The 27824-nt window shown below is 45.6% G+C and overlaps 2 protein-coding genes and 1 long non-coding RNA gene across 10 annotated transcripts; 2 read left to right on the forward strand and 1 right to left on the reverse strand.

Moving 5' to 3' along the window:
• Positions 1-57: 57 nt before the first annotated feature.
• Positions 58-2804, reverse strand: LOC109787043 (metacaspase-5-like). Its single transcript, XM_073500120.1, has 2 exons — positions 2289-2804; positions 58-1164 (listed from the first exon to the last, which is right to left on the reverse strand). Exons 1-2 carry the CDS (start codon positions 2644-2646, stop codon positions 263-265), a joined length of 1260 nt encoding a protein of 419 aa, XP_073356221.1. The 5' UTR covers positions 2647-2804; the 3' UTR covers positions 58-262.
• Positions 2805-4198: 1394 nt separating this feature from the next.
• On the forward strand, positions 4199-7080 carry LOC109787044 (uncharacterized). 4 transcript variants are annotated; one of them, XR_005756062.3, is made up of 6 exons: positions 4244-4447; positions 4549-4800; positions 5106-5375; positions 5457-5491; positions 5840-5904; positions 6375-7080. It is a non-coding gene; the product is annotated as an uncharacterized lncRNA (long non-coding RNA). The 4 variants fall into 4 exon arrangements; XR_012184510.1 differs by having other exon boundaries at positions 4199-4447; positions 5457-5904; XR_012184513.1 differs by having other exon boundaries at positions 4235-4447; positions 4562-4800; positions 5457-5904.
• Positions 7081-8224: 1144 nt separating this feature from the next.
• On the forward strand, positions 8225-14210 carry LOC109787042 (serine/threonine-protein kinase Aurora-3). 5 transcript variants are annotated; one of them, XM_020345601.4, is made up of 9 exons: positions 8225-8533; positions 9299-9365; positions 9506-9626; positions 9729-9971; positions 10748-10843; positions 11995-12209; positions 12301-12373; positions 12468-12602; positions 13894-14210. In XM_020345601.4, exons 3-8 carry the CDS (start codon positions 9531-9533, stop codon positions 12582-12584), a joined length of 840 nt encoding a protein of 279 aa, XP_020201190.1. In that variant the 5' UTR covers positions 8225-8533; positions 9299-9365; positions 9506-9530; the 3' UTR covers positions 12585-12602; positions 13894-14210. The 5 variants fall into 5 exon arrangements, with proteins under 5 accessions (XP_020201190.1, XP_020201191.1, XP_020201192.1 ...); XM_020345602.4 differs by lacking the exon at positions 13894-14210 and adding an exon at positions 12971-13336 and having other exon boundaries at positions 8253-8533; XM_020345603.3 differs by lacking the exon at positions 13894-14210 and adding an exon at positions 12971-13336 and having other exon boundaries at positions 8257-8533; positions 9503-9626.
• Positions 14211-27824: the final 13614 nt, after the last annotated feature.

The following is a 27824-nucleotide window of genomic DNA, read 5'->3' on the forward strand; positions in this document are numbered from 1 at the left end:
CTTTACCTGTTCTCCCGTAATTTTATCTATTTTTTCTGCTTTTGAGAAACATGGAGGTATGTATATAGTATTATTATATAACCTCAGAGCATGTGATTGTTATTCTGTGATGAAACAGTCCAATCTTAGCAACACATGGTGTCCAGGTCTCCAAAACCACAGTCCACAACAGACAGTTTTGACACACGAGGAGAAAACGTTTCTTCTCCCATCCCATCGACGGACAAAGAAAGACAACGGATGATGATGTTTCACGGCGCTCTCAGCATATGAAGGCCACCTCGGTGTGCCTGTCGCTGCAGTAGAGCCCAGGCTGCTGCTTGTACCCCTGCTTGGACAGCAGCTGGCGCGCCCTCAGCACCAGCTCCTTGTTGCTCACCTTGCCGTCCTTGTCCGCGAGGATGGACTGGATGGCGTTGCTGAGCGCGCCGTAGGACAGGCCCTTGGCCGTCGTGGCGTCCGCCGAGGTCTGGTCGGTCTGGCATCCGCTGATGAGGACGCCGTTGTGGGGCGCCCTCGCCGTCGTCCCGGCGTACACCTCCTCCACGCCGTGCACCTCCTGCTCCATGGCCGGCTTCAACTCCTCCTGCTTGCCCTGCAGCTTGGCCCTGATCAGCTCCTGCGCCAGGGCGCCCACGAGGCCCACCACCCCGCCGTGCTGCCCCTGCTGGAGCTTCTCCAGCATCACCTTCATGAACTTCTTGATCTTGGGGCTCGCGTCCTCGCCGAAGACGTTGAACAGCGTCATCCGGATCGACCCCACCTCGATGTCGTCCTTCCCCGTCTTCTCCTTGAGCATCTCGATGAACGTCGAGAGGGGCAGCGACCGGTTCTTGACGTGGCCGTCTGTACCTGAGTCCAGGCTCGGCTCCTCGGACTCAGCGTCGTCGTCGTAGCTGCTCTGCTGGCCGCCGCGGCGAGGGAGGTGGACTCCTTGGGACTCGAAGGCTTCCCGGACGGTCTGTTTGAGGAACGACCGGAAGCCGCCGGAGCCGGAATCAGACCGATCTTCCCGTTTGCCTTGCTGTGCCTTGTTCTGCTTTGTGCTGTGGCCAATCTGCTCCTTGGCCTTGTCAAGCAGGCCACCGCTGTGGCAGGAGTCGGAGACTATGGTGAACAGGCAGCCATCAGGGACTTTCTGCACGAGCTCTGTGAAATCTTGGTCTGCAGTGCACAGAAGGAAATTAGAATGCCATTGACAGGAAGAGATGCAAGATGTTACTGGTTATTAATTTCTCTATTTCTATGTATTGGTTGCCTTCTCGATATATTTAATATTTGAAAGCAGAGGATTATCAAAGCACTGGAAAATTGTCTGCAGATAGCCATCAGCCTAATTGCCCTATGAGTTGAAGCAGGCTCAGAACATTCTATTGCGAGAAAAAATATATCATGATTAACAAGTGCCAAACATGGCCTGGTTGATGACATACAGATCTTCTTAAACTTCTCTTTGTTAGAAAAATAGACCCTGATCACTTATGACACAGTTTGATTGATGTTGATCCACTACAAGTTTGAACTAACTTGGTACCCTCTGCACGGCTAGGACTAAACCGGTTTAAGGAATGCAGAGCTTTGGTTATTTTGATGTTTGTGACATGTTCCATGGCAAAAATTGGTAATGTAACTTAGGTTAGGAGTGTGGAGCCTAGGTCCTGCTGGTCCAGCAACATGTTTCAGCTTAGGTTAGTGTTTGCCTGTTTGGATTGGTACAAAACAGAGGTAACAAACTCTTGCTACTAACAAACCAAACCAAAATTCTGTGACTTGCGAATTTGGCAGCATTCGAAATGGGGCCTTGGTAGCAAATTTTGACATCAAACAGATCACCTGCAGTCTCTTGCCATCTTGCATAAATAGCATAGTTCAAGAAAGTTGATTGTATATCCAAATATTTTGGGCTATGTGGTGAAAAGTCTGCAATCAGTACTGTCACAGTGTACTATCTGAAATCATGGTCACTTTAAAACTAATCCAATCAGAAATTCAAAAATTGCCACAGTGCTAAATCCCCTAAAGTCTGCAATCAGTAGTTCAGTACTGCCGCAATGTACTATCTGAAATCATAGTCTCCTAAACTAATCCAATAAGAAATTCAGGGTGCTAAGTCCGCTGAGTCGTAGGAACGTGACAATCAATCAAATAACGTCCCTCTCAGATCTCACCAATCACTCGATTCGATCCCCACTTACTAACTGGAACTAGTAGTTCGAGGCAGAACAACTACAGGAGCAACATGGCACGAGACACAACGAAAACGGAAGGGCGTCACCGGATCTGCGCACCAGTGATGAGGTTCATGTCGGAGGGGACGATGCACTCGTCGTAGCCGGTGTCGTCGTCCTGGCCGGTCTCGGCCGGCAGGCGGGTGCCGTGGCCGCTGTAGTGGAAGAAGAGGGAGTCCCCGGGGCGCGCGTCGGCGACGAGGCGCGCGAGCTCGCGGCGGATGTTGGCGCCCGTGGGCTGCAGCGGCGCGGCCGGGTCGGCGTCGGAGAGGACGCGGATGCCGGCGCCGTCGTCGTCGAAGCCGAAGCGGTCGACGAGGCAGCGGCGCATGCGGGCCACGTCGTTGTGGCAGCCCTTGAGCTCCGCCTTGGTGCCCGCGTAGTTGATGCCCACCAGCACCGCGCGCTTGCGCCCCATCCTTGGGTTCGGCTCGGCGGTCGTCGGCGACGGCGTTGGTGCGGCGAGGCGACGCGGCGGGCCTCGGGGGGTCCGATGGATGGAAATGATGGCGTGGATTTGGTGGGGTTTGCTGCTGGGGCTTTTTGTTTGGGGTTGGCGCCGGCTGTCGCTGGCGTTTCCGATCTGGCAGCTGCTGTGCTGGGTGGTTGGTGGCCGTGTGCGACCTGGTCGTCGTTTCGTGCTGGGTTGGTCAGCGACGCGGCGGCCGATAATAACACTCTGCTCGTGCAGCCAAACCCACGGGCCATGGCCCATTCAGTCATCTCCCCCCTCCCTCGGTCCAAATATTCCATAGTTTTTTTTAGGTGACGGAGGCGAACCAGAGAGGAGTAGGGCATTTTGCAGACCGAGCTCTGTGAAGCCCTTAATTTTGAAAAAATAAAAATTAATTTCAAACTTTTCGGTTTCAATTTTTTTTGAATAAAATGCACATGTATACAAGGATGTAATGTGTGTTTGTGTAAAATTTCAGGATGAAATGCCTTGAATTGCGAGCTGCACAAAATAAAACAATATCATGGACTTTGAGGATGAAGAGTGCATATGCTAAACAGCCCCAAATTTGTTTTTTTTGTAGCTCTCGGTTTAACGGATTTTGACATGAAAATTTACACACGTGTACAATATGTCTCTTTGTATATGTGTACTTTTAGAAAATTTTCAAACTGAAAAGTTTGAGTTTTGAAGTTTTCAAATTAAGTCTCCGTGGAGCTCAACCTCCATTTTGAAATTTTTTTACTAGAGAGGGGAAGGGGATTTTGGAGACCGAGCGCCATGGAGCCGTTAATTTTTGACGCTCTTTGCGTCAATGGCGGGGGTGATGCATAGAGCGCGCTTGGATTGGCCGGTCCGCCACAGTCTAGCGATTTTCTTGCTCAGTTTTTTCTTCAATTTTTCAACCGATTTTTCTAAAAAACACGCAGCTAGACTTTTACGGATTAAAAATAACATATTGTTCCAATATAAGAAAATGTTTGTGAATTTTTAAAAATATTCATAATTTGTTTCTAAAAATCATGAATTTTAAAAATATCAATGGAGAACAACGAGAACAAAAACTCTTAGTCGTCAGCAATGCCGCACAAAGCCTCATCGATATGGGGTTGGACTCAGAGGATGTCTATTCAAGATGGCACTATTGTCATCGTCGGAGCGACGTTGTCGGGACACCAACACCTTCTACTCAAGGATGAGACACGAGAATCCCTTGCCCTTCGCTTTCACTATGCCGGAAACGAGTGGAGATGCTCTTATGTATTCGAGAGTAATATAAAGCTAGCCACGAGGACAGGGCGTTTTGGTGCCCGAGCCCAGCTGAACATGATATCTTCACCTTCCATTATATGCTCGGGATCCGTGAAAAGAGGTCTGCCATGTCGGGCGCGGGTGGCAGAAAATAGGCAGAGGCGAAATACGGTAGCAAACAGTGCGCTAGCAGGGGCGTGCGTTTAAGACGGAGCAGGTGCGGGCGTGGACTGGCCCGTGGACCAGTACGTTAGTGTTTTTGGCGTTCCATGGATCAGATAAGGGGAACAGGCCGGTGCCGAGAAACTGAGCCGTCCGTCTGACACGTTTGCGACACACGTGCGTCTCGGTCGTTCTGGAAAACCCTTGCCGCCCAACCACCCCCGGCCGCCACACCACGCTGCGACGACCGGCAAGAGTATTTCTTGCGGCGGCGATAGCTCGTCGACGGCAACCGCTACGTGAGCGACATGGAAGATGCTGGATTGGACTTCCTCCTCGATGCCGTTGACAGGTAAGCGATTTTGGATCCGAGCAAATCTACGAGGGGACTAGCTTGTATGCCAACTGACTGTCCATGGCCGCCACCAGTCCCATTAGCATCTTTTTTGATAGGTTCCCCCTGCAGGAATTCGCGGACAGCCACGAACACTCAGATTCGGTTCCTCTGATTTTGTTGGCGAGCGGCGGAGTAGGAGCGACGGCCCCTGCTGATTCCAATGCTGGCTCCGGTTGTGGTCAGCAGATCGGCGGCGACGGTAGCGAAGCTTCGCGTGCTGGGGTCCAGCGACGACCGGAGTCATCCCCGACGAGGTCCACAGTCCACTGACAGAGTCAATCCCCAGGCCCCTCTGGTTGGACAAAAAGGTAGGAAAACAAGATTTCATGGTTTTCGTAGGATTTTCCATTGTGTGCATCCCTGGTTGGACATGGTGGATTAGTCGGAAGTTTCAGACAGGATATAGGCTATTGTAGATGTGATGTAAGCAACGAACACTTTGAAACATGAAATTTCATGGATTCAGCACGTTTTTTGCAACCCCCGAGAAAATGTTATTGCATTACTAAATGAATACTGACAACCTGCGTGCTGCCAGGGTAATCACAAACTAAACTCAGAGAGAAAGCAAGAAAAACGAACTGATTTTTTTTGTCTAATTTCTGAACTGCAGGTTAAGGCTGGGTAGTGCGCCGTCCGACCGGATGCCATGTCCATCCAGAATGATTTCTATGGGTTGGAATAGTCGATTCGCAAATAAGCAGAGGAATCAACAAAAAGTGTGATAAGGCCTGAACTAAGTTTGAGTTTTTATTCCTTGGGTGAGGCATACGACTTCTACAATTTGTACTCGTGGGAAATTGGCTTTGGTATTAGATATGGCAAGAGCAGATTGAATGCAGAGAGGACAAAGTGCATGCAGGAGATCGTCTGCGGTTGCTCGGTAAGTTCTAGATTTCGTATAGTTTCATTCTTTCGATTTAGGTAAGTGCTCTGACCATCGTTTACCCTGAACAACGTGAAGGGTAAGCCAAAGAAGGAGAATAACAAGTCATGCAGGTATATTAATCTTGGGACTTGATAGCAACACCCAGCTTTGGGCAGCATTGTGAAAACCGAGCTATATTAATCTTGTGCTAGAAAATACTACACGTATTAGACTGATAGATGGGTTGGTTTTTTTCACAAGTAACCATTGAACAAGACCTGTATTCATATAATCATACTATTAATACTATTTGATCAACTGATTATTGCCCTTGTTAATCTAATTTGAAGGTTACTGAGTGATTCTTTTGGATTTAGTTTGGCTGTACCTGCAGAAATTTTGGCATGTTTACTACTTTAGTTATGCTTCTCGAGCGGCATTGGAATGATTCTCAGACTACTTTTTCCTGTGATCTTCAGCGATGATGCCATGATGGAAACTGGAGTGCAACTTAAGTTGTCTATATATTCTTGCAGTGGAGAAGGTATGTCAAACATATATTTGATCATTCCAATGTTTGGCACTTAAACCATGTGCTTTTACATGCAGATCTTCCTGGTGTTGTATCATGCATTTATGTGCTTTAGTTTTCTTTTCTGCAAATAAGAAAACATATGTTAGTTCATCTGAGCTCATGTGGTAGTTCCCAAGATCTCCAAGATTAAGAAATCAAAAGATGAATATGATACAAAGGTGTTCACAGTAGAACCCCCTGAATTTGTTGGATAAGTATTATCTATTAGAAACAAGTTAGACAATTCTCCACCTCATAACTTCATGAATTCAGAAGCTGGGAAACTGGTCATAAAGCGAGGCTTTCATTTTTTGATTCGTTCATTTTGCCATGGGTTATAAGTTAATGGTTCATTGAGTTCATGCATGAGCTGCTATGTTGCATCAGCTATGAGTTTACAATTTGCAAATGACACTAACAAAGATATGACGCAAATTCAGGTGATGACCAAACAAGAGGCTGTTGATGAGATCACTACTTTTGGAGGTGGCAATCAGCAAAGTTTATCCGGGCACCGTGCACAGGTGGTGCAAATGGCATGTGCTGAAGAAAGCGAAGGAGACACTGGGCCCTCTGTACACGAAGAAGAGTGAGTTCCAGGCTGAGTTCCACGAGGTTGTGAACCACATGCTAACTGAAGACGAGTTTGAGACAACGTGGGATATGCTGTTAGATAAGTACAATCTGAGAAAGCACCCCTACATGACCCAAATATATGAAATCAGAAAAAAAAAGTGGGCAAAACCATATTTCAAGGGTGTTTTCTGCGCCAAGATGACGAGCACACAATGCAGTAAGAGCGTTTCCCCATGTTTGGCTTATGACAGGGACAGATCGAGCATTTGCCGAAGAAGATTGCTTACGAGAAAATGACAATGAAAGGGAACAAAGGAGCTATCCCAGAGTTCCTGTGCGACGCGATCGTTGACTGAAGTGGAAGATAGTAGTACTTTCAGTCTTCATGCAGCCGGGCCGTATCTTTTAGCTGTACGTGTGCTAGGCAGTTAGATTAACCCGACTAAGTAGTTGGGTCATTTTGCGGCACAATCCCCTACCATCTTGTATGTTGTGAGACAAAATGACCATATGTCTACATTTGCTGGGGTTTCATCTATTTCTGGTGATTTAATCCACTTGCTTTACCTACATGACGTTGGCAACCGTGTTCATACAGCAAAACAAACTTTTTGGAGATCCCCAAAAATTTCAGGTAGGATGGGTGATGTTGGCAATTTTTTGTGTGCCTAGCAAACAGTTTAGATCTTCCATCAGGAGGAACCAAAAGGATGGCAAACAGTTTGGAATTATATAACCCTTTGTCAGTTTAGACATAACCGCCATCTGGGCGGATAGCTCCTCTCTAATTGATCCGCCCAGCATGGTTGCCCTGATGATCGTGGTTTGCGCTGGGAGTACCGAACAACTGCGCGCCTTGGTGCCCGCGGCTTGCTAGTTGCTGCTGAGCACGAGCTATCTGCAAAATGCTCATCCTTCGTACATATGCCTGCTGGTCTGGAAGTCGAAGGAACGACACTGCCGTGCCTGCGAATGCAGATCAATAATTCGGACAGAGTGCTTAGTTGGGAGATGCGATCTGGGCTCTGAAAATCAGTTAGAAGCTACAAAAAAATTCAGATCTACTTGCGTCGTACCGGCTGCACTTATAGAACCGGGGTCCAGAGCAGTCTCCCGTCCATGCAACATTAGTTTCGAGCTCCGCATCGCAAAATGGACGGGGGATCAGAGGAAGGAGAAAGTCTGCCGGAAAGGGGAGCGAGGTGGAAGAAGCGGTGGACATGGCGGCAGAGATGCAAGCGGGTCAGCACTACAGCGATGAGGATATTTTTTGGGCACAGTTGGGTGTGGGGCGGATGGCTGCGAGTCCCGCGTCTGGTTGCCGTGTGTGTATCCGGCGCCGTGCACGGCTCAGGCCAGCTCAGAGAAAAGAGTGAGCCGTCGAGCGACTACCTGCTCCGCGCGTACAGTGCACCGCGCCGTCGCATTCATTGCGCGCCTGGACTGGTTTAAATACCGTGATATACGGTCAGGAAATACAGCAAGATGCACAGATCTATATGCCAGCTTGCGATGTGGATTTCAGGAGCATCTGAGCTCGAGCTCAGAATCGAATATTCGTAGCCACGACTGCTTTTTGGTAATGAAAAAACGAAAGACCACATAGATGGTATACGCCACTTTGCATACCAATCCTTGTCCGACACCACAAATCAAACCGTTGAGTGCTGATATCCATACGACCATTGTACGACGATTCGAATTAAACTGCCTCACTGGATCTTGCATCTACCCAAATCGGAAATGGAAGTTTCGTACGCGCAGCTGTTCCGGCACTCCCTCCCGAGCGAACGCCAGAGAGGCCTCCTTCCCGAGCGCGACAGCTAGGGGTTCCCAGCCGCCGACGGCCTGCCGCCACGACTGCCAGCCCGCCACCGCGGCGCGCCCAGCCGGCCGAAGCCCCCGCCGCCGGCACAGGAGCCCAGCAGCGCCTCCCTCCGTCGAGCAGCCGCTCCCACCAGCAGCGCCTCCCTCCCAGCAACGCCTCCTCCCGGAACTACGCCGGCGACCAGTCCATAGGCAGGTAGACACCGCACCTTCGTCCTCCCTCTTCCGTCGCCCCCCTCCCTCCTTCCTCTTGCATCCTCTGTCTGTTCAATTTTTTTTCCTGATTTTTGTGTCGGATGAATACTTGCTGTAGATTGGATATTGTGTCGGATGAATAGTTGCTGTAGATTGGATATTGGATACTTGCTGCATGATTTTTCCAGTGCACGTTCAGGTTTATATGTGGAAGGATTTTGCCTGATAGGTGTTTGTGATAATGCTTGTAGGGGCAAATGTTTACAGATGGTAGTTTGATTTATTCTTTCAGATGAGAAAATGTTGTTGTTTAAACATGTTAGCAGTGAAACATGCAATGGCTGACGATATATGAAAAGGAAAAGATTAAGTCGTTTTATCTGCACCGTCTTGACCTGAAATCAAAGCTTAGCAGTAGCATGCAGTTTGAGAGAGCAGATTCTTTGTCTTGGTTATACCAGCCGAAATTTGTTAACACGTTAGTACTAGTGGTATTGTTGGGCATGATAGATGTCCCAAATCTTGTTTAGGATTGGGAATATAGTTGTTATGCTGTGTTGTTGATTTTAACAGTCAGCCCTAAAATATTACCGTTTAAAGTGATTGTTTCTCCTTTTGCATGTTACCTGATTGATCTTCGGTTCCACCTTTCGTGTTATGCCATGATAACAGCTAACTAATTATTTGATTTGCTGCTCCATATTCATTTTACACTTACTAAAGTCTAATTCTATTTCTATTCCATTGGAACTTGGAGTTGGAACAGGTCATCAACATTTTCAATTGGAGCTGCTTGGAGCTGCTTCAGCATCCTCAGGAGAGCAAACAAGAAGGTAATCTGCTGTTCCGAGCTTCTATACATACTTTTTGTGAATTGAAAAATGTAAAATGTATCCCCGTATGGGAGATTTTCTGAAATGGTGAATTTACGTATCCGTATCGGTGCATTTAACGTCTCTCCACCAACCAGCAGCGCCTCCGTCGTCCTCGCTCCTCTGATGGAGCGGACGGAGTGGAGCCTCTCCGACTTCGAGATCGGCAAGTTCATCGGCGAGGGCAAGTTCGGCAAGGTCTATCTCGGCCGCGAGAAGCAGGTAGGCCCTTAAAATCCTGGCCCCCGAACCTTCAAACTTCGATTTCCCCAAAAAACTTCAACTCCGATGGAGCTAACACGGCGGAAAACTGCGGCAATCCAGAGCGGCTATGTGGTGGCGCTCAAGGTGACATACAAAGCGAAGCTGCAGAAGTACCGGTTCCACGCGCACCTGCGGCGGGAGATCGAGATCCAGCATGGCCTTGACCACCCCAACGTGCTCCGACTCTTCGCCTGGTTCCACGACGCCGAGCGAGTCGTCCTCGTCCTCGAGTATGCCGCCCGCGGAGAGCTCTACAAGCTCCTCCGCAGCGTCGGCCACTTCTCGGAGCGGACCGCCGCCACCGTGAGCCCTCCCCATCCCTTTCCTGCCGTCTTACTTTCCCCCAGCCATGCGGCGTTTATTGATTCGATCAACCCAGTTGTTATTTGCAATCTGCAATGAAGCTTGAACGTTTTGAGCTCTGACTGCCCCACAGAAATGCCCATAAAATTGATAGAGGACTTTTTCTAGCATTTCACTGGTGAAGTATTTACTTTGATTGGGGTCGTGTGAGGTAGGAAGATCAGTGAAAAGGGTAGTGTCTCTACCTTAGCATATTTGTTAGTAGGTGTTCTAAAACAATACTATGTGTTTAGTCATGTTGGTTTGTCATGCCTTGTTGAAATTAATAAACTGTCTGATCGTTAAGGATTTTGGCATGAGTTATTCATTTTATTTGGGTACGATAGATCTCTGTACATCACTGCAAGATGAAGAACTTCTTAAGAACTCCAGAACATCTTTAGAAACACAAGGTAAAAGCCTCACTCACCCTCTTTTATAAACGATGGGCTGAAGAAAATCTGTCATTTTCTGTACACAAAGCCCATCTCAAGAGTGACACTTCCAACCCAGTCTGAGATCTAAACCATCCAACCCGAAGATCCAAACACAGTAAATCGTATTTCTATATTCTGAACAGTAATGAGTCAAACAAACAGTCTGCTTAGTTTGACATGTACTCTGTGATATACTGCACATGAGGCTGTCAAACATGATGGACCTATGTTGCTTTTATTCTGACTTACCATTGTTGTGCTGGATTTTCTGTTGATCCAATTCCTTTTCTTTTTCTTTAGTATGTAGCAAGCCTTGCTGGTGCATTGGCGTACTGTCACAAGAAGCAGGTAATTCACAGGGACATCAAGCCGGAAAATTTGCTCCTTGATATCGAGGTTGGTTCTTCTGCATGCAGCTGCTGCACCCCTATGTGTTATCGTATCAAAGTGCTTATTTTTAGAATTTAAACAGGGCAATATTTTGATATGCCAGTGATAATTGTACTGTTTTTTTCTTGGCCATCCATGTTTATCAACAACATGGAATTCAATTACGTCATTGCTGTAAATTATGCCTGCCTTTTTTTTTGCGGAAAATAAATTATGCCTACCAACAGATGGATTAAACAATAATTGGACCCATGCATTGCTGCGGTAATTTTAGTACCATTTTGTGCTCTAATGAAATGCATGTATGTTTCCTTGAAGAGTGGGAATGCATGTTTGTGCATTGTGATTAGTTTTTTTACTTATAGGCTAATATGTGAAAATTACTTGTGAGATCAGATAAAAGAGACAATAGATCCCATTTGCCTTGTCCTTACTGCAAGCATAAACTATCAAGATATCCTTTTAGGCTGAAACTTTATGAAGATATATGTTGAGAATTTCAGGAGCTATACATTTGTGAACTGAAGCACTATACATCTCGTGTGTTTGGAACTTATGACCATTGGTGATTAATCCAATTGAAGAGAAATTTGAGGTTATGGCAGACATAGCTTGTATTTTTCAGTTAGCTGTATAACAGAGACGAAATAGCAGATACGTGGTATCTTACTCTATAATTATTTGTAAGTAAAATAGTGCAGTGTAATATCTGACACCCCAAAGTTTTAAAACTCAAATGCGATGTCCACCAATGTGGCAATGTACATGGGTGCCCCATTTCTTTTCTTTGACTAATAGTACACGTTTTGCAGGTAAATACTGCTGGTCGTACATGATTATGCTGATTTGCACTTGCGTAGTATATATGAATGTAAACACCTGGTTACTTTGTAGATGCATGTCCTGTATACCTTTCTCGAGATTACTGAGGAGCTACTTATGTCGCAATAGAGACTATCAAATACTGTCAGACACCTTATTAGTTGTGCTGTCCACATCCATATGAGTAAGAAACTATAGTAAAGACCATCATTTGTTGTGCTGTCCACATTGGTATGTGAGAGCTGATTGCTGTTGACACTTTTAACTCTTTCTCTGTCCATAAGATGCTGAGTTTTTTAATCTATTTATAAAAGTTACTAAATTCCATTTTGCAGGGCCGACTTAAAATTGCAGACTTTGGATGGGCGGTTCGATCAAATGCTAAACGTCACACACTCTGTGGCACAATAGATTACCTGGCACCAGAGATGGTAGAGAAAAAGGCTCACGATTACGCTGTTGACAACTGGACTTTAGGAATCCTGTGCTACGAGTTTTTGTATGGCTCGCCACCCTTTGAAGCTGCAGAACAGCAAGATACCCTGATGAGGTAAGAGCTACAATGTTTCTGTAGCTACAGTGTGTGTTTTTTGCCTGGCCTTCCTTTGATACACATTCTCTGGAACATTAATTTTGAGCAGGATAGTCAAAGTGGACTTGCTGTTCCCTAAAACTCATGACATATCTGCAGATGCCAAGGATCTCATTTGCAAGGTAACATTTGAAATATTGGTATCTCTTTTTTTTTTGGATAATGGGTTCTTATATCCTAAGGAGATGAAGTTGAGAGTATGAATTTTGTATGCAGCTGTTAGTGAAGGATTCAAGCAAGAGGATTTCTCTTGACGATATTTTGAAGCATCCATGGATTGTAAAGAATGCAGAACCTTCAGGGAGTTGCATTGAGCAAAAAACTAGTGCCTAAGCTCCTCGGGAAGTTCACGTATGTGTTTCACTAAAAGGCTAATTGAATATGCATGTTATTTTGCAATCGAATTACTGGTCAACCTATAATCCTGTACGGTACTCAGAAATCTTAAATGCAGTACATTTGCTAATCAAGATAAGTTTAAGTGGTAAATTCAACTTTCTGGGATCAATTTCTAGAAAAAAAATCTGTTATTTTGATAGCGTAGCATATGTTTTGCTATACCAGAATAATCACTCGGAAATGCAAACTCAAGAGTGTATCAGCAAGTATGTCGCAGTACATTTTCATATCCAGCCTGGCTCCCCTGTCTGAGAAACAGTTCCAACATGATTTAATCAATTTATAACATGCTCTAATGCCACCTTAAATTCTTACTGCAGATTTCTTGATCACGGCTGCAGCCTCCTCTTATTTGTTGTTTGAATTCGAAACTTCAATAAAATTACAAGGGAAATTGGGAGAGAATTGAATCTTGTCCCAACTCTGAACCTTGCTGCTATGGCCAGTCATGTTCTGCCCAGCTGTAAAACCCCCTAGTCATTTTTTTAAATGCTAGCGGCACTATTCTTTGTAACACTATTAGTAATATACAAGAGGCAAGGCGTATAATGAGTGGCAAGAATTCTCTTCATAAGTAATATGCTGCATATTTTGATAGGTAGTCAGGTTAACAATGTTGTCGATATTTGAAGTCTTCCATGCGTTAGAATTGCGTTGCAGGTGCCTTGGATTGGGCCCTGATATTATCTGTAGCTGTGAGAATTACTCCCTCTGTTCCTAAATATTTGTCTTTCTAGAGATTTCAACAAGTGACTACATACGGAGTAAAATGAGTGAATCTACACTCTAAAATATGTTTATATACATCCGTATGTGGTAGTCCATTTGAAATCTCTAAAAAGACAAATATTTAGGAACGGAGGGAGTATATAACAAGCTTGTCATTGATTGTCAGCATTGGGTCAGGTCACTATAGTTGCCAGCGAAACAGTTCTTCTCTTTGCTCCTCTTCCTAGATAAAGGAAGAGCTGTATTGGCCTCTGTGAATGAATCTTTTGCCAACCATACGTGAAGTGTTTCTATTTTGTTTGTGGAACACAAATAATGTCATACTTCATCTTTGCCGAAACCGTGTCTGAGATTTCTACTTCCAGATGTAATATGTGAATGTGAATGTGAATGCTTTATATACTGTAAACTTTAGGTGCCATCGGCTGCTCCACTGTTTATGTCATAATGCACTTTTTTTTGTTATTGTTGCGGGTGAGTAATGCACTCTGGTTAATGGTTATTTTCTCCACAGGGTATTTCTTGTCGTTGGGAGCTGGCCCGGAAATTGACGAAATACCTCTTCTTTTTGGCAAACTTTGGCGAAGTTACTTGTTTGCCAATATGCAAAACATGGATGTGAACAGTTAGCATGGTCTGCACTGACTTGGCCTTTCTCCAGAGAGATTTTTTTTTTGCGGGCCTACTACTAATACCCTCTTGGGGTTGGGGGTTAATTAGTGTTCTGGAATACTATTTTCAGTGTACACCTGTAACTTCAGAGTCCTCGCTTCCACTGCTCTGAATAGCTACATTGAATTTGGAATCCCACTGAAATGCGTGCATTGAAAATATCAAGTTTTTTTTAATTAATATGTTGTGCACACGCAGTTGAAAAGGGGTTTATATGTGGAAGGATGAAGGAAATAGCAAAGGAAAAAAAATTATAGGGAGTTCAGTTTTAGGGGCAGTGTAGGTGCAACAAAGTTTAGACCCACAATGCCGTCAAAAAAAAAGTTTAGACCCACAAAATTTAGTGAGTTGAGCTTGAGAAAAAAAGCTTTTCTTAAGCACCTATGCTTATTTTTACAGGCCAGACGCTTAATTAGGTGTCTCTCCTGTAGAAATAGGCACCGTTACTTCAGACAAAACGGGTATATTTTTCTAAGCACCTAGCATTGTACAAGGCCTTACGCAGCAGACAGCGCCTGGGGCAGAAGTTTTGGCCTTCAACCGTGATGGTGAGGGCGTCGTTGTCGGCGTTCTGGGAACGGGGGTTCCCAGACTTGCCTGCCTGCGGCCCACGGCGTGGCTGTGCTAGCAGGCCTGTACGACCCATCTTCGTCAACAAGGCATTCAAGACCATCGCGAGGGGCCAAGCCCCGCGAGGCGGACGACACAAGACCTCCTCAGGAACGGCCTCACCAGGTCGGCTCGCGAGGAGCGGAGAGATCAAGGCGGGGCAAACCTCGCGAGGTTCTCGTGACGTGAGCCATGACGATCGAGACCAGGCGGGCGCCAGGCAGGCGCCAGCGCGCACAGCGTACTCGTTTCCTCTTTGGTGCTAAGGCGGCCAGCGCAGGCGTAGAGTACCGACGCGTCAAGCAAAGGTTACCATATCAGTGCAACGAGACCAGGACTGGAAGGACGGCAAGACAGAGGTCACCTGGAGCCCAAGGTGGCGTCACCACCAGAGCCTTTTGCAGGCGAAGACTGCTTTTGTCAGGATAAGCTGTACTAGCTGTCCCCTTTCAAATTGGCCGTTGTTGGCTCCCTTCCCGCTTGATATTTGGGAAGAGGACCAGTGCCTCTATAAATAGGACTAGCCACCACAGTAGGAGGCATCTGATCTTGAGCCAATCCTTGGCCACACACCGAGCACAAGAACACCTCAACCTTAGGAGACTGTTCTTTCCCTTGTACTGTTCATCATCAGCCCAAGAGGCAATCCACCACCACCACACTGGATTAGGGTATTACACCACAACGGTGGCCCGAACCAGTATAAACCTTGTGTCCCTTGTGTTGTGAGTTCGTCGAGTTCGTCCGCGAGATCTTAGCAAGTTAGGGCATGGATCGGTAGGAGGGAACAACTTCGCGCGCACCCCAGAGTTCAAACATTAAGGGTTTTGCCGGAACCCGTGATCCGACATTTGGCGCGCCAGGTAGGGGTGCGCCGTATCCTCCCTTCCGTCGATCTGTGCTCCGTTGCTCCATCGTCTCCATGGCGGATGCTCGCCGTGCTCGCGCTGAGCGCCGGGCTTCCCTCGCCACCCGCGTCGCTCAGACGGCTCCCGTCGGCGGGCCACCTCGTCGTTCTCCGTCGCTTGCCGCCAACGCCGCCACCGGCCCGGCGGGGAACGAGCAGCAACCATCTTCGCTGCATCCCTCGGTGCGGCGGGACGGCCACACCGCCACTCCATCGCTGACCCCGGCCGGCTCGTCATCCCACGCACGCCGTGCTCCCACGGACGCACGGGCCGCGCTCCTCATGGCGAACGAGCTCCTGCGCTACCGCCCCGTCAACGACCTGTACGAGGATTGGCTCGACCGCATCGCCGAGCTTGTTAGCGCCGCAGGGGGCTCCCCTGCACCATCCCTCTCGCTGCCTCGCCCACTGTTGGGGAACGTAGTAATTTCAAAAATTTCCTACGCACACGCAAGATCATGGTGATGCATAGCAACGAGAGGGGAGAGTGTTATCCACGTACCCTCGTAGACCGATAGCGGAAGCGTTAACACAACGTGGTTGATGTAGTCGTACGTCTTCACGATCCGACCGATCAAGTACCGAACGTACGGCACCTCCGAGTTCAGCACACGTTCAGCTCGATGACGTCCCTCGAACTCCGATCATGCCGAGTGTTCAGGGAGAGTTTCGTCAGCACGACGGCGTGGTGACAATGATGATGTTCTACCGACGCAGGCCTTCGCCTAAGCACCGCTACGATATTATCGAGGTGTAATATGGTGGAGGGGGGCACCGCACACGGCTAAGAGATCGTTGATCAATTGTTGTGTCTATGGGGTGCCCCCCTGCCCCAGTATATAAAGGAGCAAGGGGGAGGCGGCCGGCCAAGGAGGAGGGCGCGCCAGGGGGGAGTCCTACTCCCACAGGGAGTAGAACTCCTCCTTTCCTTGTTGGAGTAGGAAAAGGGAAGGGAGAAGGAGAAAGAAGGAAGGGGGCGCCCCCCTTCCCTAGTCCAATTCGGACTAGTCCATGGGGAGGGGTGCGGCCACCCTTTGGGGCCTTTCTCTCCTTTCCCGTATGGCCCATTAAGGCCCAATACGAATTCCCGTAACTCTCCGGTACTCCCAAAAATACCCGAATCACTCGGAACCTTTCCGATGTCCGAATATAGTCGTCCAATATATCGATCTTTACGTCTCGACCATTTCGAGACTCCTCGTCAAGTCCCTGATCTCATCCGGGACTCCGAACTCCTTCGGTACATCAAAAATACATAAACTCATAATATAACCGTCATCTAACTTTAAGCGTGCGGACCCTACAGGTTCGAGAACTATGTAGACATGACCGAGACACGTCTCCGGTCAATAACCAATAGCGGAACCTGGATGCTCATATTGGCTCCCACATATTCTACGAAGATCTTTATCGGTCAAACCGCATAACAACATACGTTGTTCCCTTTGTCATCGGTATGTTACTTGCCCGAGATTCGATCGTCGGTATCTCAATACCTAGTTCAATCTCGTTACCGGAAAGTCTCTTTACTCGTTCCGTAATACATCATCCCGCAACTAACTCATTAGTTACAATGCTTGCAAGGCTTATAGTGATGTGTATTACTGAGTGGGCCCAGAGATACCTCTCCGACAATCGGAGTGACAAATCCTAATCTCGAAATACGCCAACCCAACAAGTACCTTTGGAGACACCTGTAGAGCACCTTTATAATCACCCAGTTACGTTGTGACGTTTGGTAGCACACAAAGTGTTCCTCCGGTAAACGGGAGTTGCATAATCTCATAGTCATCGGAACATGTATAAGTCATGAAGAAAGCAATAGCAACATACTAAACGATCGAGTGCTAAGCTAACGGAATGGGTCAAGTCAATCACATCATTCTCCTAATGATGTGATCCCATTAATCAAATGACAACTCATGTCAATGGCTAGGAAACATAACCATCTTTGATCAACGAGCTAGTCAAGTAGAGGCATACTAGTGACACTCTGTTTGTCTATGTATTCACACATGTATCAAGTTTCCGGTTAATACAATTCTAGCATGAATAATAAACATTTATCATGATATAAGGAAATAAATAATAACTTTATTATTGCCTCTAGGGCATATTTCCTTCAGTCTCCCACTTGCACTAGAGTCAATAATCTAGTTCACATCGCCATGTGATTTAACATCAATAGTTCACATCACCATGTGATTAACACCCATAGTTCACATCGTCATGTGACCAACACCCAAAGGGTTTACTAGAGTCAGTAATGTAGTTCACATCGCTATGTGATTAACACCCAAAGAGTACCAAGGTGTGATCATGTTTTGCTTGTGAGATAATTTTAGTCAACGGGTTTGTCACATTCAGATCCGTAAGTATTTTGGAAATTTCTATGTCTACAATGCTCTGCACGGAGCTACTCTAGCTAATTGCTCCCACTTTCAATATGTATCTAGACCGAGACTTAGAGTCATCTAGATTAGTGTCAAAACTTGCATCGACGTAACCCATTACGACGAACCTTTTTGTCACTTCCATAATCGAGAAACATATCCTTATTCCTAAGGATAATTTTGACCGCTGTCCAGTGATCTACTCCTAGATCACTATTGTACTCCTTTGCTAAAATCAGTGTAGGGTATACAATAGATCTGGTACACAGCATGTCATACTTTATAGAACCTATGGCCGAGGCATAGGGAATGACTTTCATTCTTTTTCTATCTTCTGCCGTGGTCGGGCTTTGAGTCTTACTCAATTTCACACCTTGTAACACAGGCAAGAAACTCTTTCTTTGACCGTTCCATTTTGAACTACTTCAAAATCTTGTCAAGGTATGTACTTATTGAAAAAACTTATCAAGCGTCTTGATCTATCTCTATAGATCTTGATGCTCAATATGTAAGCAGCTTCACCGACGTCCTTTCTTTGAAAAACTCCTTTCAAATACTCCTTTATGCTTTGCAGAATAATTCTACATTATTTCCGATCAACAATATGTCATTCACATATACTTATCAGAAATGCTGTAGTGCTCCCACTCACTTTCTTGTAAATACAGGCTTCACCGCAAGTCTGTATAAAACTATATGCTTTGATCAACTTATCAAAGCGTATATTCCAACTCCGAGATGCTTGCACCAGTCCATAGATGGATCGCTAGAGCTTGCATATTTTGTTAGCACCTTTAGGATTGACAAAACCTTATGGTTGCATCATATACAACTCTTCTTTAATAAATCCATTAAGGAATGCAGTTTTGTTTATCCATTTGCCAGATTTCATAAAATGAAGCAATTGCTAACATGATTCGGACAGACTTAAGCATAGATACGAGTGAGAAACTCTCATCGTAGTCAACACCTTGAACTTGTCGAAAACCTTTTGCGACAATTCTAGCTTTGTAGATAGTAACGCTACTATCAGCATCCGTCTTCCTCTTGAAGATCCATTTAATCTCAATGGCTCGCCAATCATTGAGCAAGTCAATCAAAGTCCATACTTTGTTCTCATACATGGATCTCATCTCAGATTTCATGGTCTCAAGCCATTTTGCGGAATCTGGGCTCACCATCGCTTCTTCATAGTTCGTAGGTTTGTCATGGTCTAGTAACATAACCTCCAGAACAGGATTACCGTACCACTTTGGTGCGGATCTTACTCTGGTTGACCTACGAGGTTTAGTAATAACTTGATCTGAAGTTCCATGATCATCATCATTAACTTCCTCACTAATTGGTATAGGCGTCACAGAAACTGGTTTCTGCGATGAACTACTTTCCAATAAGGGAGCAGGTACAATTACCTCATCAAGTTCTACTTTCCTCCCACTCACTTCTTTCGAGAGAAACTCCTTCTCTAGAAAGGATCCATTCTTAGCAACGAATGTCTTGCCTTCGGATCTGTGATAGAAGGTGTACCCAACTGTCTCCTTTGGGTATCCTATGAAGACACATTTCTCCGATTTGGGTTTGAGCTTATCAGGATGAAACTTTCCACATAAGCATCGCAACCCCAAACTTTAAGAAACGACAGCTTAGGTTTCTTGCCAAACCATAGTTCATACGGTGTCGTCTCAACGGATTTATATGGTGCCCTATTTAATGTGAATGCAGCTGTCTCTAATCCATAACCCCAAAACTATAGTGGTAAATTGGTAAGAAACATCATAGATTGCACTATATCCAATAAAGTACGGTTATGACGTTCGGACACACCATTATGTTGTGGTGTTCCAGGTGGCACGGATTTGTGAAACTATTCCACATTGTTTTAGTTCAAGACCAAACTCGTAACTCAAATATTTGTCTCCGCGATCAGATCGTAGAAACCTTATTTTCTTGTCACGATGATTTTCCACTTAACTCTGAAATTCTTTGAACTTTTCAAATGTTTCAGACTTATGTTTCATCAAGAAGATATACCCATATCTGCTCAAATCATCTGTGAAGGTCAGAAAATAACGATACCCGCCGCGAGCCTCAACACTCATCGGATCGCATACATCAGTATGTATTATTTCCAATAAGTCAGTTGCTCGCTCCATTGTTCCGGAGAACGGAGTCTTAGTCATCTTGCCCATGAGGCACGGTTCGCAAGTACCAAGTGATTCATAATCAAGTGGTTCCAAAAGTCCATCAGTATGGAGTTTCTTCATGCGCTTTACACCGATATGACCTAAACGGCAGTGCCACAAATAAGTTGCACTATCATTATCAACTCTGCATCTTTTGGCTTCAATATTATGAATATGTGTATCACTACTATCGAGATTCAACAAAAATAGACCACTCTTCAAGGGTGCATGACCATAAAAGATTTTACTCATATAAATAGAACAACCATTATTCTCTGATTTAAATGAATAACCGTCTCGCATCAAACAAGATCCAGATATAATGTTCATGCTTAACGCTGGCACCAAATAACAATTATTTAGGTCTAAAACTAATCCTGAAGGTAGATGTAGAGGTAGCGTGCCGACCGCGATCACATCGACTTTGGAACCATTTCCCACGCGCATCGTCACCTCGTCCTTAGCCAATCTTCGCTTAATCCGTAGCCCCTGTTTCGAGTTGCAAATATTAGCAACAGAACCAGTATCAAATACCCAGGTGCTACTGCGATCATTAGTAAAGTACACATCAATAACATGTATATCACATATACCTTTGTTCACCTTGCCATCCTTCTTATCCGCCAAATACTTGGGGCAGTTCCGCTTCCAGTGACCAGTCTGCTTGCAGTAGAAGCACTTAGTCTCAGACTTAGGTCCAGACTTGGGTTTCTTCTCCTGAACAACAACTTGCTTGCTGTTTTTCTTGAAGTTCCCCTTCTTCTTCCCTTTGCCCTTTTTCTTGAAACTAGTGGTCTTATTGACCATCAACACTTGATGCTCCTTTTTGATTTCTACCTCCGCAGCCTTTAGCATTGCGAAGAGCTCGGGAATCGTCTTATCCATCCCTTGCATGTTATAGTTCATCACAAAGCTCTTGTAGCTTGGTGGCAGTGATTGAAGAATTCTGTCAATGACGCTATCATCCGGAAGATTAACTGCCAGTTGAATCAAGTGATTGTTATACCTAGACATTTTGAGTATATGCTCACTGACAGAACTATTCTCTTCCATCTTGCAGCTATAGAACTTATTGGAGACTTCATATCTCTCAATCCGGGCATTTGCTTGAAATATTAATTTCAACTCCTGGAACATCTCATATGCTCCATGACGTTCAAAACGTCTTTGAAGTCCCGATTCTAAGCCGTTAAGCATGGTGCACTAAACTATCAAGTAGTCATCATATTGAGCTAGTCAAAAGTTCATAACGTCTGCATCTGCTCCTGCAATAGGTCTGTCACCTAGCGGTGCATTAAGGACATAATTTTTCTGTGCAGCAATGAGGATAATCCTCAGATCACGGATCCAATCCGCATCATTGCTACTAACATCTTTCAACATAATTTTTCTCTAGGAACATATCAAAATAAACATAGGGAAGCAACAACGCGAGCTATTGATCTACAACATAATTTGCAAAATACTATCAGGACTAAGTTCATGATAAATTTAAGCTCAATTAATCATATTACTTAAGAACTCCCACTTAGATAGACATCCCTCTAATCCTCTAAGTGATCACGTGATCCAAATCAACTAAACCATAACCGATCATCACGTGAAATGGAGTAGCTTTCAATAGCGAACATCATTATGTTGATCATATCTACTATATGATTCATGCTCGACCTTTCGGTCTCAGTGTTCCGAGGGCATATCTGCATATGCTAGGCTCGTCAAGTTTAACCTGAGTATTCTGCGTGTGCAAAACTGGCTTGCACCCGTTGTAGATGGACGTAGAGCTTATCACACCCGATCATCACGTGGTGTCTGGGCACGACGAACTTTGGCAACGGTGCATACTCAGGGAGAACACTTTTATCTTGAAATTTAGTGAGAGATCATCTTATAATGCTACCGTTAATCAAAGCAAGATAAGATGCATAAAAGATAAACATCACATGCAATCAATATAAGTGATATGATATGGCCATCATCATCTTGTGCTTGTGATCTCCATCTCCGAAGCACCGTCATGATCACCATCGTCACCGGCGCGACACCTTGATCTCCATCGTAGCATCATTGTCGTCTCGCCAACTATTGCTTCTACGTCTATCGCTACCGCTTAGTGATAAAGTAAAGCAATTACATGGCGATTGCATTGCATACAATAAAGCGACAACCATATGGCTCCTGCCAGTTGCCGATAACTCGGTTACAAAACATGATCATCTCATACAATAAAATTTAGCATCATGTCTTGACCATATCACATCACAACATGCCCTGCAAAAACAAGTTAGACGTCCTCTACTTTGTTGTTGCAAGTTTTACGTGGCTGCTACTGGGCTTAGCAAAAACCGTTCTTACCTACGCATCAAAACCACAACGATAGTTTGTCAAGTTGGTGTTGTTTTAACCTTCGCAAGGACCGGGCGTAGCCACACTCGGTTCAACTAAAGTGAGAGAGACAGACACCCGCCAGTCACCTTTAAGCAACGAGTGCTCGCAATGGTGAAACCAGTCTCGCGTAAGCGTACGCGTAATGTCGGTCCGGGCCGCTTCATCTCACAATACCGCCGAACCAAAGTATGACATGCTGGTAAGCAGTATGACTTATATCGCCCACAACTCACTTGTGTTCTACTCGTGCATATGACATCTACGCATAAAACCTGGCTCGGATGCCACTGTTGGGGAATGTAGTAATTTCAAAAATTTCCTACGCACACGCAAGATCATGGTGATGCATAGCAACGAGAGGGGAGAGTGTTGTCCACGTACCCTTGTAGACCGATAGCGGAAGCGTTAACACAACGCGATTGATGTAGTCGTACGTCTTCACGATCCGACCGATCAAGTACCGAACGTACGGCACCTCTGAGTTCAGCACACGTTCAGCTCGATGACGTCCCTCGAACTCCGATCCAGCTGAGTGTTGAGGGAGAGTTTCGTCAGCACGACGGCGTGGTGACAATGATGATGTTCTACCGACGCAGGGCTTTGCCTAAGCACCGCTACGATATTATCGAGGTGTAATATGGTGGAGGGGGGCACCGCATGTTGGATAACGTAGCAGAAATTCAAAATTTTCTACGCATCACCAAGATCAATCTATGGAGTAATCTAGCAACGAGGGGAAGGGGAGTGCATCTACATACCCTTGTAGATCGCGATGTGGAAGCGTTGCAAGAACGCGGATGAGGGAGTCGTACTCGTAGCGATTCAGATCGCGGTTGATTCCGATCTAAGCACCGAAGAACGGTGACTCCGCGTTCAACACACGTGCAGCCCGGTGACGTCTCCCACGCCTTGATCCAGCAAGGAGAGAGGGAGAGGTTGGGGAAGACTCCGTCTAGCAGCAGCACGATGGCGTGGTGGTGATGGAGGAGCGTGGCAATCCCGCAGGACTTCACCAAGCACCACGGGAGAGGAGGAGGAGGGGGAGGGGTAGGGCTGCGCCGGAAGAGAGACGTTCTCATGTCTTGGGCAGCCCCAAACCTCAACTATATATTGGGGGGGGGGGGGGGGGGGAAGGGGGCTGCGCCCCCTCTAGGGTTCCCACCCCAAGGGGAGGCGGCCAGCCCTAGATCCCATCCAAGGGGGCGGCCAAGGGGAGGAGAGGGGGGGCGCCACTAGGGTGGGCCTTAAGGCCCATCTGGACCTAGGGTTTGCCCCCTCCCACTCTCCCATGCGCCTTGGGCCCTGGTGGGGGGCGCACCAGCCCACCTGGGGCTGGTCCCCTCCCACACTTGGCCCACGCAGCCTTCTGGGCTGGTGGCCCCACTTGGTGGACCCCCGGGACCCTCCCGGTGGTCCCGATACATTACCGATATCACCCGAAACTTTTCCGGTGACCAAAACAGGACTTCCCATATATAAATCTTTACCTCCGGACCATTCCGGAACTCCTCGTGACGTCCGGGATCTCATCCGGGACTCCGAACAACATTCGGTAACCACGTACATACTTTCCCTATAACCCTAGCGTCATCGAACCTTAAGTGTGAAGACCCTACGGGTTCGGGAACCATGCAGACATGACCGAGACGTTCTCCGGTCAATAACCAACAGCGGGATCTGGATACCCATGTTGGCTCCCACATGTTCCACGATGATCTCATCGGATGAACCACGATGTCGGGGATTCAATCAATCCCGTATACAATTCCCTTTGTCTATCGGTATGTTACTTGCCCGAGATTCGATCGTCGGTATCCCTATACCTTGTTCAATCTCGTTACCGGCAAGTCTCTTTACTCGTTCCGTAACTCACATCATCCCGTGATCAACTCCTTGGTCACATTGTGCACATTATGATGATGTCCTACCGAGTGGGCCCAGAGATACCTCTCCGTTTACACGGAGTGACAAATCCCAGTCTCGATTCGTGCCAACCCAACAGACACTTTCGGAGATACCTGTAGTGCACCTTTATAGCCACCCAGTTACGTTGTGACGTTTGGTACACCCAAAGCATTCCTACGGTATCCGGGAGTTGCACAATCTCATGGTCTAAGGAAATGATACTTGACATTAGAAAAGCTCTGAGCAAACGAACTACACGATCTTGTGCTAGGCTTAGGATTGGGTCTTGTCCATCACATCATTCTCCTAATGATGTGATCCCGTTATCAACGACATCCAATGTCCATGGTCAGGACACCGTAACCATCTATTGATCAACGAGCTAGTCAACTAGAGGCTTACTAGGGACATGGTGTTGTCTATGTATCCACACATGTATCTGAGTTTCCTATCAATACAATTCTAGCATGGATAATAAACGATTATTATGAACAAGGAAATATAATAATAACCAATTTATTATTGCCTCTAGGGCATATCCAACAGTCTCCCACTTGCACTAGAGTCAATAATCTAGTTCACATCACCATGTGATTAACACTCACTGGTCACATCACCATGTGACCAACATCTAAAGAGTTTACTAGAGTCAACAATCTAGTTCACATCACTATGTGATTAACACTCAATGAGTTCTGGTTTGATCGTGTTATGCTTGTGAGAGAGGTTATTAGTCAACGGGTGTGAACCTTTCAGATCCGTGTGTGCTTTACGAATATCTATGTCATCTTGTGGATGCTACCACGCGCTATTTGGAGCCATTTCAAATAATTGCTCTACTATACGAATCCGGTTTACTACTCAGAGTCATCCGGATTAGTGTCAAAGTTCGCATCGACGTAACCCTTTACGACGAACTCCTTTTCACCTCCATAATCGAGAAAATTCCTTAGTCCACTAGATACTAAGGATAAGTTCGACCGCTGTCATGTGATCCATTCCCGGATCACTATTGTACCCCTTGACCAACTCATGGCAAGGCACACTTCATGTGCGGTACACAGCATAGCATACTATAGAGCCTACGTCTGAAGCATAGGGGACGACCTTCGTCCTTTCTCTCTCTTCTGCTGTGGTCAGGTCTTGAGTCTTACTCAATACTTACACCTTGTAACACAGCCAAGAACTCCTTCTTTGCTGATCTATTTTGAACTCTTTCAAAATCATGTCAAGGTGTGCGTTCTTTGAAAGTATCATCGGGCGTCTTGATCTATCTCTATAGATCTTGATGCCCAATATGTAAGCAGCTTTTATCCAGGTCTTCCTTTGAAAAACTCCTTTCAAACAACCCTTCATACTTTCCAGAAATTTTACATCATTTCGGATCAACAATATGTCATTCACATATACTTATCAGAAATGTTGTAGCGCTCCCACTCACTTTATTGTAAATACAAGTTTCTAACAAACTTTGTATAAACCCAAAATCTTTGATCATCTCATCAAAGCGTACATTCCAACTCCGAGATGCTTACTCCAGTCCTTAGAAGGATCGCTGGAGCTAGCATACCTTTTAGCATCCTTAGGATCGACAAAACCTTTCTGATTGTATCACATACAACCTTTCCTTACGAAAACTGGTAAGGAAACTTGTTTTTGACATCCATCTGCCAGATTTCATAAATGCAGCTAATGCTAACATGATTCCGACGGACTTAAGCATCGCTACGGATGAGAAAATCTCATCGTAGTCAACTCCTTGAACTTGTGGAAATACTCTTTGCCACAAGTCGAGCTTCATAGACGGTAACATTACCGTCCACGTCCGTCTTCTTCTCAAAGATCCATTTATCTCGGATTTCATGGCTTCTAACCATTTGTCGGAATATGGGCCCACCATCGCTTCTCCATAGCTCGTAGGTTCAGTATTGTCCAACAACATGATATCTCAGACAGGATCACGTACCACTCTGAAGTAGCACGCATCCTCGTCGTCCTATGAGGTTTGGTAGTAACTTGATCCGAAGTTTCATGATCACTATCATAAGCTTCCACTTCAATTGGTGTAGGTGCCACAGGAACAACTTCCTGTGCCCTGCTACACACTAGTTGAAGTGACGGTTCAATAACCTTATCAAGTCTCCACCATCCTCCCACTCAATTCTTTCGAGAGAAACTTTTCCTCGAGAAAGGACTCGTTTCTAGAAGCAATTACTTTTGCTTCCAGATCTGAGATAGGAGGTATACCCAACTGTTTTGGGTTTTCTATGAAGATGTATTTATCCGCTTTGGGTTCGAGCTTATCAACTTGAAACCTTTTTCACATAAGCATCGCAACCCCAAACTTTTAAGAAACGACAACTTAGGTTTCTCTAAACGGTGTCATCTCAACGGAATTGCGTGGTGCCCCTTTTAAAGTGAATGCGGTTGTCTCTAATGCCTAACCCATAAACGATAGTGGTAATTCGATAAGAGACATCATGGCATGCACCATATCCAATAGGGTGCAGTTATGATGTTCGGACACACCATCACACTATGGTGTTCCAGGCGGTATTAATTGTGAAACACTTTCCACAATGTCTTAATTGTGTGCCAAACTCGTAACTCAGATACTCATCTCTATGATCATATCACAGACATTTTATCCTCTTGTCACGACGATCTTCAACTTCACTCTGAAATTACTTGAACCTTTCAATAATTCAGACTTGTGTTTCATCAAGTAAATACACTCAGCATCTACTCAAATCATCTGTGAAGTAAGAACATAACGATATCCACTGCATGCCTCAGCACTCATTGGACTGCATACATCAAAATGTATTACTTCCAATAAGTTGCTCTCTTGTTCCATCTTACTGAAAACGAGGCTTTTCAGTCATCTTGCCCATGTGGTATGATTTGCATGTCTCAAGTGATTCAAAATCAAGTGAGTCCAAACGATCCATCTGCATGTAGTTTCTTCACGCATATATACCAATAGACATGGTTCGCATGTCTCAGTCCTTTCAAAAACGAGTGAGTGCAAAGATCCATCTACATGGAGCTTCTTCATGCGTTCTATACCAATATGACTCAAATGGCAGTGCCACAAGTATGTGGTACTATCACTACTATTTTATATCTTTTGGCACAAACATGTGTATCACTACGATCGAGATTCATTTTAGGTGCAAGACCATTGAAGGTATTATTCAAATAAACTGAGTAACCATTATTCTCCTTAAATGAATAACCATATTGCGATAAACATAATCCAATCATGCTCAACGCAAACACCAAATCTCGATGGTAGAGGGAGCATGCGATGCTTGATCACATCAACCTTGGAAATACTTCCAACACATATCGTCATCTCACCTTTAGCTAGTCTCCGTTTATTCCA

The sequence above is a fragment of the Aegilops tauschii genome, chromosome 1, assembly GCF_002575655.3.
Source record: "Aegilops tauschii subsp. strangulata cultivar AL8/78 chromosome 1, Aet v6.0, whole genome shotgun sequence".
NCBI classification, from domain to species: domain Eukaryota; kingdom Viridiplantae; phylum Streptophyta; class Magnoliopsida; order Poales; family Poaceae; genus Aegilops; species Aegilops tauschii.